At 32.2% G+C, this 17,376-nt stretch overlaps 2 protein-coding genes across 5 annotated transcripts in view; both read left to right on the top strand.

The window, feature by feature from the left end:
* LOC112036328 (cysteine-rich receptor-like protein kinase 10) overlaps positions 1-2,565 on the top strand; it is a 6,133-nt gene extending 3,568 nt beyond the window's left edge. Inside the window, exons 2-7 of one of the 4 annotated variants that reach the window (XM_065761435.1) lie at positions 187-354; positions 590-714; positions 913-1,150; positions 1,274-1,511; positions 1,705-1,852; positions 1,957-2,565. In XM_065761435.1, coding sequence (XP_065617507.1) covers positions 187-354; positions 590-714; positions 913-1,150; positions 1,274-1,511; positions 1,705-1,852; positions 1,957-2,286 — 1,247 coding nt within the window. In that variant the 3' untranslated portion in view covers positions 2,287-2,565. Of the gene's footprint in view, positions 1-186; positions 355-589; positions 715-912; positions 1,151-1,267; positions 1,512-1,704; positions 1,853-1,956 lie in introns of all 4 variants that reach the window. The other 3 variants (XM_065761434.1, XM_065761437.1, XM_065761436.1) reach the window with 3 other exon arrangements.
* A 13,741-nt stretch (positions 2,566-16,306) lies between these two features.
* The window catches only part of LOC112036327 (cysteine-rich receptor-like protein kinase 10), an 11,447-nt gene continuing 10,377 nt past the window's right edge, over positions 16,307-17,376 (top strand). The window contains exon 1 of the mRNA XM_065761440.1: positions 16,307-17,262. Within this exon, the coding sequence (XP_065617512.1) occupies positions 16,431-17,262 (832 nt within the window). The 5' untranslated portion in view covers positions 16,307-16,430. The remainder of the gene's footprint in view (positions 17,263-17,376) is intronic.

The raw sequence follows: 17,376 nt of genomic DNA, 5'->3' as shown, positions 1-17,376 counted from the left end.
AAAAAAAAAAAAAAAAAAAAAACTAAACACCCAACTACACAGATACGCACACGAGTACAAGTACGAGTACTTGCCCATTTTAGCCATGTCCATGGAACATAGGATTAGACCTAATTAATTATTAGGCAGCTCTCTCCTAAGGGACTACTGTACAGTTGTCAATGAAACATGATATTGTTTATGCAGGAAAGAAAAAAATCTCAACGGCAACAATAATCGCCATAGTTGTTCCAATTGTTGCTTTGGTGCTGGTCATTCTGTCCTTCTGTTTCCTAACAATGAGAGCAAGAAAGAAGTCCAATGCAATAAAGGGAGAGAATTTTAAGAAATCTGATCAAATCCTAAATTATCGAGGTACGTATGCAAGTGGTCTTATGTTCACATCATATGTTACTGTCTTCTCATTTTCATGTTCACGTGAAGGAATCGATTCATTAAACTGGTTTCTTAAGCCGAATGCGAGGACAGATTGTAATTTGTCAGAAAATGATAGAACCTATTGATTATGTACAAACTCTCTCCTCATGATATCTGCAAACATTGCTCTTTCTAATGCAATCTCTTAACGTTAATTTTTTCGGATGTTTAGCTGCAAGTGAATTAACAACTGTAGACTCCTGCTTGCAATTTGATTTTGGGACAATTGAAGCCGCCACCAACAAATTCTCAGATGACAACAAGATTGGTGAAGGTGGATTTGGTAAAGTTTACAAGGTATAAATCAAAATTTATTTCTTGTGTTTTTTCTTCTTCTTTTCCCTTTTATTTTTTTGTTTTTGTTTTTGTTTTTGGTAGTACTCAAAATTAAGAATCTGTAGAAAATTTACTGCATACAAATATAATCAAATTTAGAATTTGAAACTTTTGTGAAGTAGGGATTTAATAAATTCTTTGAATTAAACTATTCTAAAGCCAGTTCAAGTACATATATGTTACCAGGGTACACTTCCAAGCGGACAAGTTATAGCTGTAAAGAGGTTAGGGAAAAGCTCTGGACAAGGAGTCGAACAATTTAAGAATGAGGTTGAACTACAAGCCAAGCTTCAGCACAAAAATTTAGCAGGGGTCTTGGGATTCTGCTTAAAAGGAGAAGAGAAGATACTCATCTATGAATTTGTGCCCAATGGAAGCCTTGACAATTTTATATATGGTTTGTGCATCAAAACACACATCCAATAGTGTTATGTGAATAGAATTGTATCAATTTCTCATTGGTGTGCATTTGTAATTCTTTAAATCTTATTAGATTTTTTTTACTTTGATGAAGTGTTAGATTCAAAAAAACAAGGACAATTGGATTGGGCAGCACGATATAAGATTATAGGAGGGATTGCTCGAGGAATTCAATATCTTCACAAAGATTCTCAACTTAGAATTATACATCGCGATCTAAAAGCTAGTAGCATATTGTTAGATGCTAATATGAATCCAAAAATTTCAGATTTTGGTATCGCACGGATTCTTGAAGTTGATCAAACTCAAAAAAATGCGAGTAGAATTGTGGGGACATAGTAAGTTCCAAATTGTTTATTTCTATCTTGCATCATTAGAAATTAATAGATTTATTCAAGTCCCATTCCATCTAATGAATTGCTGAAATAAAATATTAAAAAATAAATAAAAATGTTCATTTTGAACAGCATAGTCATGAGGCTCCTAATTGTCTTTTAGTAACATTGCTATGTTTTTGGTGTTGGTTTGCAGTAGTTATATGGCTCCAGAGTACGCAATGCAAGGAGAATTTTCTGAGAAATCTGACGTGTACAGTTTTGGTGTCCTAGTCCTAGAAATTATCACTAGTAAAAAGAATAGTAACTTTGAATCAGAAGGGGCTGAGGACCTCCTAAGCTATGTGAGTATAAACCATATAGTGTAATTTCTTTTCCTTTCTTATTGCCAATGTCACCACTTGTATTGTAGCATGACATTCTAAACACTACTTGATAAAATGTGCAGGCTTGGATACATTGGAGGGACGGGAGGCCCTTGGAATTATTGGATCCAACTTTGGAAGGTTTTTATTTAATAGATGAAGCCATTAAATGCATCCACGTTGGCTTATTATGTGTTCAAAAAGATCCAGCTGACAGACCAACTATGGCATCAATAGTTCTCACACTTAGTAGCCACTCTGTCAGTCTACCAACACCGCTACAACCAGCATTTTTCCTTCGCAACACAGACCAGAACTTGCCGCAAATGTATATGGAGTCTGATCAATCTACTAGCATGTCCATGTCATGGTCTATCAATGATGAATCTGTTACCGAACCACACGCACGATAATCTACAGAAGCAGGAATGCACATGCCTTTGTGCAATTGGGTGAGCAGAATGTTTTGAGTTAAAACATTAGATTTAGTGGGTTTATGTACAATAAAGTAAGCTGATTGCTGTCTATTCGCCTGGGGGGAGCAATAGGATAAAGTAAGCTAGAATTTTGTGATAGGATTTGAACACTTACACAGGGGACTCACACAGGGGACTCACACAAGAACTTAATTAAAAATAATAATAATAATATAAGTGCACCAATCACAGGGTAACCCCTAATCATTTTGTGAATTTGGGTATGTCCTAAACTTTCTCTTCAATAAGCCATTATTCACGGTTGGCCTTTCTATACTTCCAAAAACTGGTGAAAAAGTTTGCAGTCGCACTTTCACCAGAGACTTTTCCAATTCAGTCCGCAGCCATCAGAGACTTTTTCCTTTCCATCCTATATGTTGTCTCCATTTTCCTCTACAGTCCTTACCTGAACGATTTTCTTCACCTTTAGTCGTTTATTTATCAATATTTATTTATTTTGATAGATAAGTTTATTTATTTTATTTATAAAAATGTAGTATTATTTTCCCCGTATGGACCCGGGGCCTTGACCCCTCTAATATGAGGACACAGAAATATTGAAGTTGATTGATTAACTTGCTTGACTTCCTGCTTCATGTATACGAAATAGAAATAGTATATCTTGTGTGATGGGTTATTATTGTGTACTTCAGGAGTATATTTTCTCTCTCTTGCATAAAAGTGAGTCTCACCTACCGGGGCTTATCCCATTTGAGAGGGAGGAAGTATGCTTCTGAACTACCTAATAAATTTCTATGTGTGATGTATTAGTGACAAATAACAGAAATCTTTGAAATATTAAATCTAATAAAATAATATAAGTATTTATCTTAGTCTTTTTCTTCGTCTTCTTCTTCTAGAATATATATCTATATATATATATATATTGGCCTTTAAAATTATCAGAATGTTTTAATATAGAGTAACCAAAAATAAATAAATAAAAAAAAAATCCCTTTTGACATGGAAAGATTGGTTGAGTTGGTCAATTAAATTTGCTTGAATGACTCTATATAGCATGAGTAATACTTATGTACTTTTGAAGCACAGAGAGTGATGCTCTCTCCTCTCACATTCATGGTGAGATTCACTTACTAAATTCATGGTAGGATTCACCATGAATGTGAGAGGAAAGAGCACCATTTTATTATACTAGGAGAGTACATATGAATTTTCCCAATAACAAAACCCTTGTTGTACATACAAATATCATAATGAGTTATGCAATATATAAATACATAACAGTTTTCAATTGAGTTATTAGGTTTTATTAGTTTTCACCTAAACTCACTATCAATATTACTTTATCATCGAATATTAATAAGTTGTCACCTCAACCATTATGAAATATTTTGTAAAAATTGTTGTAAATGAAGAGTTAAGGAAGCAAAAAATTTGTATCTTTACCATTCATTTCTTATGAAAAAAAAATCTTTAAAATATACCAACTGAAATCTTAATTTTTGATGATTCAGTTGATAGTATACTTATTTTGCCTAAGAAATAAAAATTTACAACATGAAACAAATTGAAAGGATATCGTAGGTTTCAGTTAGCTCAACTGGTAAAGTCTTTGATGGTTGAATAAAAAATCTAGGGTTTAATCCCCGTCTACACCAAAAACTAATTAGTGTCTTAATCTGATGATAAAGAGCTATTATTAGGAACAGATGCCATAGATTGAAACTTTTTCAAAGGATATCAGTATTGTATTAGTCTAATGTTTCCTGTGCCAAATTTAGAGTAATAAACATTTACGATTATTCAACATGATACCTTTGTTGCTTTCAAAAAAAAAAAAAAAACATGATACCTTTGTTATGCCATGAAATTCTGTCAATATTGAGTTTTGGTGCCATGTTATTATGGTTTGTTACGGTAATTGTGGAGTAAAGTAATTATTGTATAATTAAGTGAGAATCTCAAAACTCGCTAACTAGTGCCCTTTGGTTACTACCTTAGGGGCAAAACACCACACTAACCATTTCAAAACATAATTGCATTTGGTAAAGTTATCTTCATTTCGCTTTTTGGCCAAATGGCGTGATTTTTATACGTTTGCACATTGGACCACGTGAGCGACAATAACAAAACGCTATTTTTTAGAAGTGAAAAAGTAGTATCAAAACTTTTTTAAATGGTTCAATAAGAGATAGGGTCAGATTTAGAGTCAGGGGAGTGGTTCTACTGTTGGCTGCGTGCGGCAACTCTAATATTTGGCTTTGTTGCAGGGGCGGCTCCACTTGGAGCCCCGGGGGTTCAAATGAACCACCTAAATTGGACCCAAAAAAAATTTATCATAATATTTTTTATCTTATTTTTCTTGTTTTGACACTGAAAATAAAATTTTGAACACCCTAACCTTAAGCCCAATTGAAATAAACTTCAATATGATCATCTTAATTCTTAACAATATCTTGACCTTTTTAAACACATCGAAAAATCCCAACAACAAACCAAGTTGATCTAAAATCTGGGGAAAAAAATTTAATTAGCTCAACAACAAAACTAGAATTTGCTAATCTAAAACCTTAGAAAAGCTCATTTAGATCTTAACAAATTTTAAATAAATAAGCAATTAGTGAATGAATGATTGCTTGACTATGTAAATTGAAACAGTTGTAGCTAGTAGGATAATGAAGATATCATGTAACAATTTCAAAATATGAAACAACGTAGAAAACAATTGTAAAACTTTATGTATTAATATATATATATATATATATGTATATATTTTTGGTGATGTCGATATATTTAATTTATCTTTTGTTTAAAATTTTGTATAATTTATTTTTATTATTGAACCCCCCAAAAAATAATCCTAGAGCCGCCACTGCTTTGTTGTTGTTTAGCCAATTAAAGCTTTTTTGTTTTATTTTTTTATTGGGCAGTCTTTGATTTGTTTGTCTGCGGTTAGATAAAGACTAAAATTATTTTGCTTAAAATTTTTTAAAGGGCCGGTTGTTTGTTTTGGGTAAAATTGTTTAGTTACACTTAAATTTTTTTAGCTTTGTTATTTGTAATTTTTGTTGTTGGACTAATTTTTTTTAGGCTTGTATATTTTGTTTTGGATTTTAGATCTATAGATTTTTTATGAGTTTTTAATTGAGGAAAATGCTAGAACTACAGTTTTTTTTTTTTTTTTTTTAACAAATTGCTGATATGGTGAATGGTTATTGGTAAGTAAAAAAATTATATAAGTGGTGGGCCCATATGGAAACTAGTAAGAATCTTTATCTCATCTGTTTACCAAAAAAAAAAAAAATTATAGATAGGTTTGTGGATGTAGCATTATTTTTAAGGAAAATGTTAACCAATGCCCTATGGACATTGTTTTAGGAGCTATTTTTAGAAATGTGAGAGGAACGAATCTTTCCTTAGTCAGGTATTGTTCGCTTTGGAAATGGGCCGAAAAGCCGATGCCACCCTTGCGGATTTGTCCAACCCCACACTGGGGAGAGACACCTCCCACCCTTGCTTTATAAGTATTGAGCCTAAGAAAGGGTGTACTAATCATGTGTAGTACTACACATGATTGGTACACCATTTCTTAGGCTTAATGCTTATAAGGCAAGGGTGGGAGGTGTCTCTCTTCGATGTGGGATTGGACAAATCTGTGAAGGTGGCATTGGTTCCTCGGCCCATTCCTAAAGCGAATAATACCTGATTGGGGAAAACTGCGGGCTATGCATGGTTGCACTCCTTCGCTTAGGCTCAACGCTATAAAAGTAGAAGGGGGAAGGTGGGGTTTCCCCTTAAAGTCCAAGGGAGTCAATACCATACTGGTGGCTGTACCGGTTTGGCTAGTGGTACAATATATTTCGGATACCGGTCAATACCGGTGTACCGTTTTGGGTTTACCGCTATTTTTTATATTTATAAATATATATATATATATATGTATGTGTGTGTGTGTATATATTATAATAAATATAAAAGTTTACCATAAAACATTTCCTTAATTTAGAACTAATTATTCATGGTTTTAGACTTTAGTATCAATTAAAAGAAAAAAAAAAAAAAACACAATATAAAAAATTGAAAGCTTAAAAGTTACCATTGCATGCTAAGAAAACAAATAATACTAATAAGTTAATGCAAATAAGTTACCATTCTGCCCTAACAAAAATTCAAAAATTGCAAAACTTAAAAAAAATAAAATAAAAATAAAAATAAAACTTTTTTTTGTACCGGCCGGTATTGCCCGAAATTGGCCAGTATGCCCGGTACATGGCCGGTACGCCCGATATTTTTTCCGGTACGAAACAGGGAGGTTACATGTACCGGTATGCTTGCCGGTACGGTATATACCGGCCGGTACGGTACGGAATCGACTACCTTGCCTTAGACACCAAAATGCTCCTTTTTGTGAGAGGAACGAATCTTTCCTCAATCAAGTACTATACATGATTGGTACACCCTTCCTTAGGCTTAATGCTTATAAGGCAAGGGTGAGAGGCGTCTCTCCCCGATGTGGGATTGGACAAATCCGTGAGGGTGGCATCGGTCCTCAGCCCATTCTTAAAGCAGACAATACTTGATTGGGGAAAGATTCGTTCCTCCCACAAGAAACATATTATTGGAAAAATGATAAAATAATAAATATTGTTGATAGCTTTTTATATTTCCCACAAAAGTAGTGTCAAAACTTTCTTATTATGGTTCATTAACAATTACCCTAAGGGCATTTGTCAATGTTACCTTATTTTTAAAAGAATTAATAATGTTTTTAAGGGGGCAAAGTATATATAATTTTATAGAACAAAATTATTAAAATTGGTATATATATATATATACACACCAAAAAAGGGAGACCATTTGTCATAAGAGGCTAAAACTCTCTAATGAGATTGAACCCACTTGTACATGGTTAGAAGATAGTGGCTAGTATGTTGTGGGTGTTGGCTGAATACTTGTAGCAGAAAAACTGTTTGGTGAAAACAATGGTAAAGAAGAAAAACCACCTAGGCTTAATCTTGGACATAAAAGGAATAGTACCCGTGAATATGGGAAAAAGGGAACAACAATGGTAGTGAGAACAACATAGAAATCAATGAAAAACATATTAAGGAAATTTGAATAATGAGTTGAAAGCAAAAGAAGAGAGAAGAGAAAGAAAGTGATATTTGAGAGAAGACAGAAAGTAGAAAATACAAGGCAGAATTATCATGCATCATTAGGAATCTTTTCCCCCCCTCAGAAAACACCAAAGCTTACTCTTTGCAGTCTCCAAAGGATGACTACTGTGACTCACATTCCGAACCACACAACTTTATAGCCTTATTTGGTAATAAGGTTATGTGAGTTGGGATTGAGATCTTTTTAGTCAACATCCTACTATGAATACTCTTTTCCCATTATTATTTTTGCTGAAGCTTTCATTATTTCTTTGTTATTAAGTGCATTACTTTTAATACGAACTAATCATATTCTGCTTATATATGTATGTATATATTTGACAATATACTAATCCTTGTAAACTAACATTTTCTTGATGGTTATTTTCTTTGGGTTTTAGAGTGTGTTTGTTTGGAGGTAAAATAAAGTGGATGAAAAACTTTGGAGAGAAAGGAAAATAAATGGTAGGGCCCAGGTGTTTTCTCCCTAGGCCCACCAAAATGTTTTCTCTCCAAAATGGAGGGAAAACTGAGTGGAGATTAATTTTTTCTTTATTAACAAAAATGCCCATGTGCAGATGCCTTTATTTATTTATTTTCTTCTCTCTTGGCAGTTGGCAGTAACATTGCCTTTCTTTTTTTTTGTTTTTTGTTTTTGTTTTTTTTTTTGTTTTTTCTTTTTCTAGGCAACGTTGCCTCTTCTTCTTCTTCTTTTTTCTTCCTTCTAGGTAGTAACTTACCTCTTCCCTTTTTATTTTTTCTTTTGATTTTCTAGGGCTAATAGTTGTTGTTGTTGTGTTGTGTTGTGGGTTTTTTTTTTTTTTTTTTTTTTTTTTACTTTGGGACATTATTTTTTTTTTTTTTAATAAATTTGGGTGATTGCTCTCTTTTGTGGCTATTTGTCACTTTTTTTGTTTTAATTGGACATCATTTTTTAACAAGGGTATATAAGTAAATTTATTCAAACTCATTTTTTCCATTCTTCTACTTCCACTCCCAAACAAACAAAAAGGAGAGAATAAAATATTATCTATCCTCCCACTTTTCCACTCCAACCAAATGGACTCTTAGAGTTGTTTATGTTCAAGAAGTGGAGAAATATTTCTACAGCAGAAAATGGAGAACGGTCACTCACATTGCAGAAAACTTTACAACATAGTAGAAAGTTAAGAAAAATCAATTCTGTGGCAGAAACGGAAGAAATGATCCTTCTGTGGTAGAAATAGAGAATAAGCCTAGTTTACAGTGTCGTTCCCTAGACTTTGGACTCAGTATTTGTGCACAAACTAGCAGCAGCAGAATGGGACCTTATAGCCCATTCCACAGGAGTGTCAAGTCCAACTTCCTTCCTAGAAAAGCCTAGACTAAACGTTGTCTAATAATATCAAGACACGTGTTTAGGGTACAAGAAGTATAAAAACCACCCTTAACAAAGAATATATATATATATATATATAAACACACATGAGGCAAGGCAAAGGTGAGCAAAACAAACGTATGCCCCATTAGCTTTTTCAAATGGGAAAGTTTTGGGCAAACAGAGAGTAGGATAGAACAGAATAAGGGAAGAGTGATAAGAAATTTTTTTCATCTCTACCGAAAAACTTAATTATTTTTTGTCATACTCTAAGGAAAAACTCAATTTCTTTGGGTAAACAAGGATAGATACATATGAGTAAATGTTAATAGCTTACATGAATTTGGCTCTAACTTACAAAAGAGTATGAATTTTCAAACTTGAAGATTCCTCAAAAAAAAAAAACAAAGTTTTCAAGACTAGTAGGATTGAACAACAAATGTAAAAACCTTGTAGAATCCTAACAAATTTGTGGTTTGGGGGGGGGGTGGTAAGAACACAACTACCCCGTGAATTTCAGGCCAAAGAGACACTACCAAAGTAAGGACTTGGCCTAGATCCAAACAAAGAAAAGCCCAAGTTCAAAAGAAAATAGACCATTTGGACTGGTTACCGCGATAATCCGAGGAACAAGTTTATTATGAGATGTAATAGCCTAATTGAGAAGCAGTCAATTGATTCACCATGGATTTAGCTTTGGTTTCCATCCTCAAGGAACGCGAAGAAGTTGATGCAGAGCCCACCATAATAGTCACCTCTACATTAATTGGCTATTCCTACCTAATGTCGACCTTATTAAATGTTGAATGACTGACCTGAATAGTAGAGGCACCCCAAAAGCCTATCTTCATAATCAAGAAATGTTAGGGAGGTGCCTGATGGGACAAGTATCTCCTCAAATCCAGCTAAGAGATACACAATTGGAAAGGAAGAAGAAGGGAGAAAAGAAGGAGATGACCAACAAGAAAGGGCAGGGACAGACCCACTAAGGGGCAGGGGGGGGGGGGCGCCCCCCCTCCCTAACAAAACCATTTCTTTGAAAAATTTAAGTAATATATTGGATGACTCATTTTTTAGAGTTTATAATTGCCCCCTTAAATTTTTGGACTTGTCCAAATAGCTCAAAAGAAACTAATCACCTAGCCCTTTCTTTGGGACTGTGGCCCTTCTATAGGCCAAATACAACACAACAAAAAATCCATAAAACACCAATATCATAATTCAATAATTCATAACCAAAAAATTCTCTTAGAAAAAAGAAAAAAAAAAATCCCTTACAGGGGTGACAATAATTTATATGACTTTTTAATTGATTTATAAATTATGGGAAAGTCAATTATAATATTTAAATTTTTTTCAAAAGATAAAATGCAAAACTCTTTTAGAAGCCAATATTGATGATGTAGTATTGCCAACTCTTAATATTAATATCCCAATTTTTTAAAATCCTCAAACAAAGTTTTGAAAACTTCATTAGTGTGATGTTCAGTTGCATCTAAAAGTATGGATTTATCATATTGGTGAGTTGGTCAACGTGATAAAATCAACATATTAATTCCAATTACCCAAAATCTAGAGATCCGAAGTCCTCTTCTTTTTTTAATTCTTCTTCTTCGAAAATGTTAAAATATCGTATTGTAACTTTCAACTTTTTTGGTTCATATTATTTCCTTTTTGACTTAAATATTTATGGTAATAAAGTGCAATTGGTTTTTCTATCATGATTTTTTTTTTTTTTTAAATAAACTATGTCACTTGAAATTTTTTTGGTTCATGCTCTGGCGCCACCTAGGTTCAAATCCTGGTTCCGTCCTTGAGAAAGGGGGATCCAAAAAATTAGAATCAGAGAACAAAAGAGAGAAAAAAGGGAGAGCAAAAATTTGTATTTGCCTTTGAATTACTCATTGTACCTTGGGAACTAGTTTTTTTTTCTCAATAACAATGTTTATTTTTGTCTTTCCTTGCCTTCGATCACCTGTCCATTCTTCCCATTGTGGAGTTCTGCACCTATTTACTTAGAAATTAGTTGTGTTGATCAAGAATCCATTCATAGTTTTTCATAATTTGTGTTTTTGACCCCACAGAATTCATTTGAATTCAAACTTTTGGGCTTTAATTTAATTTTTTTTAAATAAAATGAAACGATAATTACATTAGCAAGTCACAATACAGATACACAAAGTAGTTGTACAATAATTTCTAAGGCTTCTACCACATGAATTGGTCGAGTTACATAAATTACGAAATCTTTTTATTGGACCATGAATTGTAATCAGTAACATTACCTGATAATTTTTTTATTAAGAAAATCAAAGTTAGAATCCTCTTCCTCACGTATAAGAATTGTTCAATTATTAAAGAAAAAAAAAACTCTTCAAAAAAAAAAAAAGGAAAAATTATGACAAGATCAAACCATTTTAAGTAAATTATAATATTGGGGGGGGGGGGGGGGGGGGGGGGGGGGCGGCCCCCCTCCCTAACAAAACCATTTCTTTGAAAAATTTAAGTAATATATTGGATGACTCATTTTTTAGAGTTTATAATTGCCCCCTTAAATTTTTGGACTTGTCCAAATAGCTTAAAAGAAACTAATCACCTAGCCTTTTCTTTGGGCCTGTGGCCCTTCTATAGTCCAAATACAACACAACAAAAAATCCATAAAACACCAATATCATAATTCAATAATTCATAACCAAAAAAATCTCTTAGAAAAAAAAAAAAAATCCCTTACAGTGGTGACAATAATTTATATGACTTTTTAATTGATTTATAAATTATGAGAAAGTCAATTACAATATTTAAATTTTTTTCAAAAGATAAAATGCAAAATTCTTTTAGAAGCCAATATTGATGATGTAGCATTGCCAACTCTTAATATTAATATCCCAATTTTTTAAAATCCTCAAACAAAGTTTTGAAAACTTCATTAGTGTGATGTTCAGTTGCATCTAAAAGTATGGATTTATCATATTGGTGAGTTGGTCAACGTGATAAAATCAACATATTAATTCCAATTACCCAAAATCTGGAGATCCAAAGTCCTCTTCTTTTTTTATTCTTCTTCTTCGAAAATGTTAGAATATCATATTGTAACTTTCAACTTTTTTGGTTCAAATTATTTCCTTCTTGACTTAAATATTTATGGTAATAAAGTGCAATTGGTTTTTCTATCATGATTTTTTTTTTTTTTTAAATAAACCATGTCACTTGAAATTTTTTTGGTTCATGCTCTGGCTCCACCTAGGTTCAAATCCTGGTTCCGTCCCTGAGAAAGGGGGATCCAAAAAATTAGAATCAGAGAACAAAAGAGAGAAAAAAGGGAGAGCAAAAATTTGTATTTGCCTTTGAATTACTCATTGTACCTTGGGAACTAGTTTTTTTCTCAATAACAATGTTTATTTTTGTCTTTCCTTGCCTTCGATCACCTGTCCATTCTTCCCATTGCGGAGTTCTGCACCTATTTACTTAGAAATTAGTTGTGTTGATCAAGAATCCATTCATAGTTTTTCATAATTTGTGTTTTTGACCCCACAGAATTCATTTGAATTCAAACTTTTGGGCTTTAATTTAAATTTTTTTTAAATAAAATGAAACGATAATTACATTAGCAAGTCACAATACAGATACACAAAGTAGTTGTACAATAATTTCTAAGGCTTCTACCACATGAATTGGTCGAGTTACATAAATTACGAAATCTTTTTATTGGACCATGAATTGTAATCAGTAACATTACCTGATAATTTTTTTATTAAGAAAATCAAAGTTAGAATCCTCTTCCTCACTTATAAGAACTGTTCAATTATTAAAGAAAAAAAAAACTCTTAAAAAAAAAAAAAGGGAAAAATTATGACAAGATCAAACCATTTTAAGTAAATTATAATATTTTCCAAAAAAAAATAAAAATAAAGAAAGAAAGAAAGAAATCAAATCAAAATTTTGACAAAGAATTCGTGGATGTCACGTTTAGAAGATTGTTCCAAAAAAAAGAAAAAGAAAAAAAAAAAAAATCTATGTCCACAATATTTTCATAATAAATCTTTAGTGGTAGGCTATTACTATTGGCAAGAAAGTAATTTTAGAGCTAGATTCAAATTAAAAACCTTTAATAATTTGTCACATAAAATTTGATATAAAAGTATTGTGAAAATGTTGTGGATCAGTGTAGCACTTCTTAAAAAGAGAAACGCCTATATATGATCATACCCAATCACATACTCAATCACAACTTATTTTGGTGTCATTTTGTGATTGGATTTCAATCCTTACATACCTGACCCACACAAAAACTTGATTAAAAAAAAAAATTACCTGACCCACACAAAAACTTGATTAAAAAAAAAAATTAAGTGCGCCAATCATAAGGTGACATTGCATATTGTGAATTTGAGTGTGTCCTAAACTTTCTCTACAACAAGACATTATTAACAGATGGCCTTTCTATACTTACAGAAACTGGTGAAAGTTCGCAGTCGCACTCTTACCTCACATTTTCAATTCAGTCCGTAGCCATCAGCGACTTTTTTTTTTCCATCCTATATGTTCGCTGTCTCCATTTTCCTCTACAGTCATTATCTGAACGATTTTCTTCACCTTTAATCGTTTATTTATCAATATTTATTTATTTTGATAGATAAGTTTATTTATTTTATTTATACATGTAGTATTATTTTACCCTGATGCACCGGGTCTTGACCCCTCTAATGTAAGGACAGAAATATTGAAGTTGATTGATTAACTTGGTTTACTTCTTGCTTCACGTGTACGGCATAGTAATAATATACCCTGTCTGAAGTATTAGTGAAAAATTAATCTAATATAAGTATTTATCTTGGTCTTTTTCTTCTTCCTCTTCTTCTTTTAAAAAAAAAAAAAAAAATCTTGGTCTTTAAAATTATCATAATGTTTTAATATAGAGTAATCAAAAAAAAAAAAAAAAACCCTTTTGACGTGGAAAGATTGGTTGGCTAATTCGAGTAATACTTGGTCAGTTTAGATTGAGGAGAAGGGAGGAGGAATATGAGTATGAGAGTAGAGAGTACCATTTCACTATACTCCAAAAGTACATACGAATTTTCCCTATAGTAGACCCCTTGTCGTACATACAATGATCATAATGAGTTATGCACTTATGCTATATATAAATACATAACAGTTTTCAATTGAGTTATTAGGTTTTTGTTAGTTTTCACCTAAACTCACTATTAATATCATTTTATCATCTAATATTAATAAGATGTCACCTCGACTATTATGAAATATTTTGTGAAAATTATTGTAAATGAAGAGTTAAGGAAACAGAAAATTTGCATCTTCACCATTCATTTCCAAAGAAAAAATCACAAAAAATGTTTAAAATAGACCAGCTGAAATCTTAATTTTTGATGATGCAGTTGATAGTATACTTATCTTGCTTGAGAAATAAACATTTACAACATGAAAAACAATTGAAAGGATATGAGTGTTGTATTAGTCTAATGTTTCCTGTGCCAAATTTAGAGCAATAAACATTTACTAGTATTCAACATGTTACCTTTGTTATGCCATGAAATTCTGTCTATATTGAGTTTTGGTGCCATGTTATTATGATTTTTTACTATTTTATTTTTTTTATAAATACGATAGAACTTCAACTTATTCGTTGATAAAAGACTTTACTAATTAAACTAATTGGACCAATATTACAGTATGTTACTTAATTTAATCTACTGTGCTAATTATGGAGTCAAAATAATTATTGTATAATTAAGTGAGAATCTCGAAACTTGCTAACTATTGCCCGTTTGGTTATCGCCTTTTGGGCAAAAAGCCACACAAACCATTTCAAAACATAGTTGCATTATCTTCATCGTGCATTTTGGCCAAATAGCGTGATTTTTCAACGTTTGCACATTGGACTATGTGAGCAACAATAACGAAACGCTATTTTTTAATAGGAAAAAAATAGTATAAAAACTTTCCTAAAAATAGTTGATTCTTTCTCCAAAAAAAAAAAAAAAAAATGGTTGATTCAGGAATATGGTCAAGACTTTGAGTTAGAGGAGACGGCTCTGCTGCTGACTGTGTGCGATGGTTTCGATATCTAGTTTGCTGTTGTTTAGCCAATGAATTTTTTATTTTTTATTTGGAAGCCTTTGATATGTGCGTCTGCAGCTAGGTTAAGACAAAATTATTGTTTAAATATTTTTTTGAAGGGCCCATTGTTTGTTTTGGGTAAAATTTATTAGTTGGACTTAATTTTTTTAGCTTTGCTATTTGTAATTTTTGTTTTTGGACTAATCTTTTTAGGCTTGTATATGTTGTTTTAGATTTTAGATTTATAGATTTTCTATGACCTTTAAATGGAGGAAAATGCTAGAGTTACAAATTATTTTATAATTTGCTGATACAGTGAATGACTATTGGTAAGTGAAAAAATTATGTAAATGGTGAGCTTATATGCAAATCAATAAGAATTTGTATCTCAACCATTTGTAAAAATATTCTAAATAAGTTTGTGGTTATAGCATTATTTTTAAAAGAGTTAATGATATTTTTAAGGGAGTAAAGTATAATTTTATAAAACAAAACTACTAAAATTAACACATATATACATATACTAATATTTTTATTTTTAAAAAAAAAAATTTGGAGGGTGACCATGACTTCCCAAAGTCAATGTGGGCGGCGGTCCCTAATTTCGTTAACAAATGTTTTATTCATTAACAAATGTTTTATGAGAACTCAAATCCTAAAAATATTATGGGAAAAAATTAAATGAGAAAAGTTAATAGATATTTTTATAAACTTTTTACGAGAAAAAATGAAAAAAAAAAAATCTCTTAATATTTTTTTGACAAAATTTAGCTACAAAATTAGTTGTAATCTAAGGCTACAATCTTACTTAATAAAATAAATATTACTATATATTTTAAAAATCTATCGGTTGAATTGTATGTTATTTATGCTCTTAATACACATGTCAAATTTTGTGTCAATCGAATATCATTTACTATATCATTTATAAGCTTATATTTTATATATTATTTTAAACTACAAAAACTTACAATTTAAACAATTTATTGATGACATAGCTATTGATTTTTAATTTTTTAGAAATTTTGCAAGTATGGAAGATATAAGAAGAATGTGTAATCTAATAATAAATTTGTTAAAATTTACATTCAATAAAAAAATATTGAGTAAAATTATAGTCTTAAGCTACAACTAATTTTATAGTTTTTTTTTTAATAAAGATAATATCAAAATTTTACTAAAATAATAAATTAATAAATGCTCGATATCCTGGGACCAATTGTCCATTGGTTATCTACGGTTACTCTTTTCAAAATTGTCGACGTCTGTTTTGGTCACACTGCTGTTTTCAACCCAGCAAATCATCGTAACAGGGACACAACATTAAAGGGTTTTTTGTCAGAATTGGTTGACGTGTTGACTTGCGTTAAGAGACACCCTCATCCTATAAAGGCAAACTATGTTACTATACATCTTCATTGCTCGTACCTATCCTGATAAGTACCTAATCCCGTTCATACTCATCAAAACATGTCCTAATACTATAAAAAATCTCTGCATAATTTCCGAGAGGAAGAGATTAATTCAACAAAATGACTTCCTTCAATCCCTTCTCTCTTCCCATCTTGTTCTTTTCCATACTCAGCTTTCTCAGCCTAACCTCTCATGCTGCTGACCCAGTTCATCTCAAAACCGTATGTGGAAACTCCACTTTCAGCTCCAATAGCCTCTACCAAACCAATATCAAGTCTCTCCTCTCTTCAATCTCCTCCAACACCACTCAAAACCTCGAATTCTACAACGCCACGATTGGCCAAAACACCTCCAACCCTGTTTATGGTCTCTTCAATTGTCGCGGTGATGTAACTTCTCAAGTCTGCCGAGACTGCGTGGTCGCAGCAGTGAAAGAAATAACCAACACGTGTTCAGAAGAAAAGGTTGCAATCACATGGTACGATGAGTGCATTTTGCGTTACTCAAATCGTTCTTTCTTTTCCCAAGTGGATGAAAAACCAATGTTCCGTTTGTATAACACTCAGAATGTCACTGATCAGGCCAAGTTTAATCAATTACTGAACTCTTCGATGATTGAGTTAGCAAATAAAACAACCTCGGATGTTCCAACAGCTGCTAAAAATTATGGGACCAGCCAAGTGAACATATCTGCTTTCCAGACACTGTACAACCTTGTACAGTGTACACCGGATCTGTCCAGCGCCAATTGTAGTAGTTGTCTTTTGGATGCTTTAAAGCTTCTTCCATGGTGTTGTAGTGGAAAACAAGGGGGTAGAGTTGTTTTTCCCAGTTGCAGTTTTAGGTACGAATTGTACCCTTTTTACCGTATGGCAGCCACTGCACCAACACCTTCACCTGGGGTTCAATCTTCACCACCTCCAAGTCCAAGTTCCGTGAGTGGACCAAAAGGTAAAGTGGTTCACCCATTAATCCCATTGAACTCTTTTTAATTCTTGATTAGTATTAGTTATTACTATTAGGTGGTGTTAACTTATGTCAACATTTCACAGCTTGCTTTTTGGA

The sequence above is a fragment of the Quercus suber genome, unplaced genomic scaffold, assembly GCF_002906115.3.
Source record: "Quercus suber isolate HL8 unplaced genomic scaffold, Cork oak 2.0 scaffold_412, whole genome shotgun sequence".
Lineage (NCBI taxonomy): Eukaryota > Viridiplantae > Streptophyta > Magnoliopsida > Fagales > Fagaceae > Quercus > Quercus suber.
This window is presented reverse-complemented; position numbering and strand designations above follow the sequence as displayed.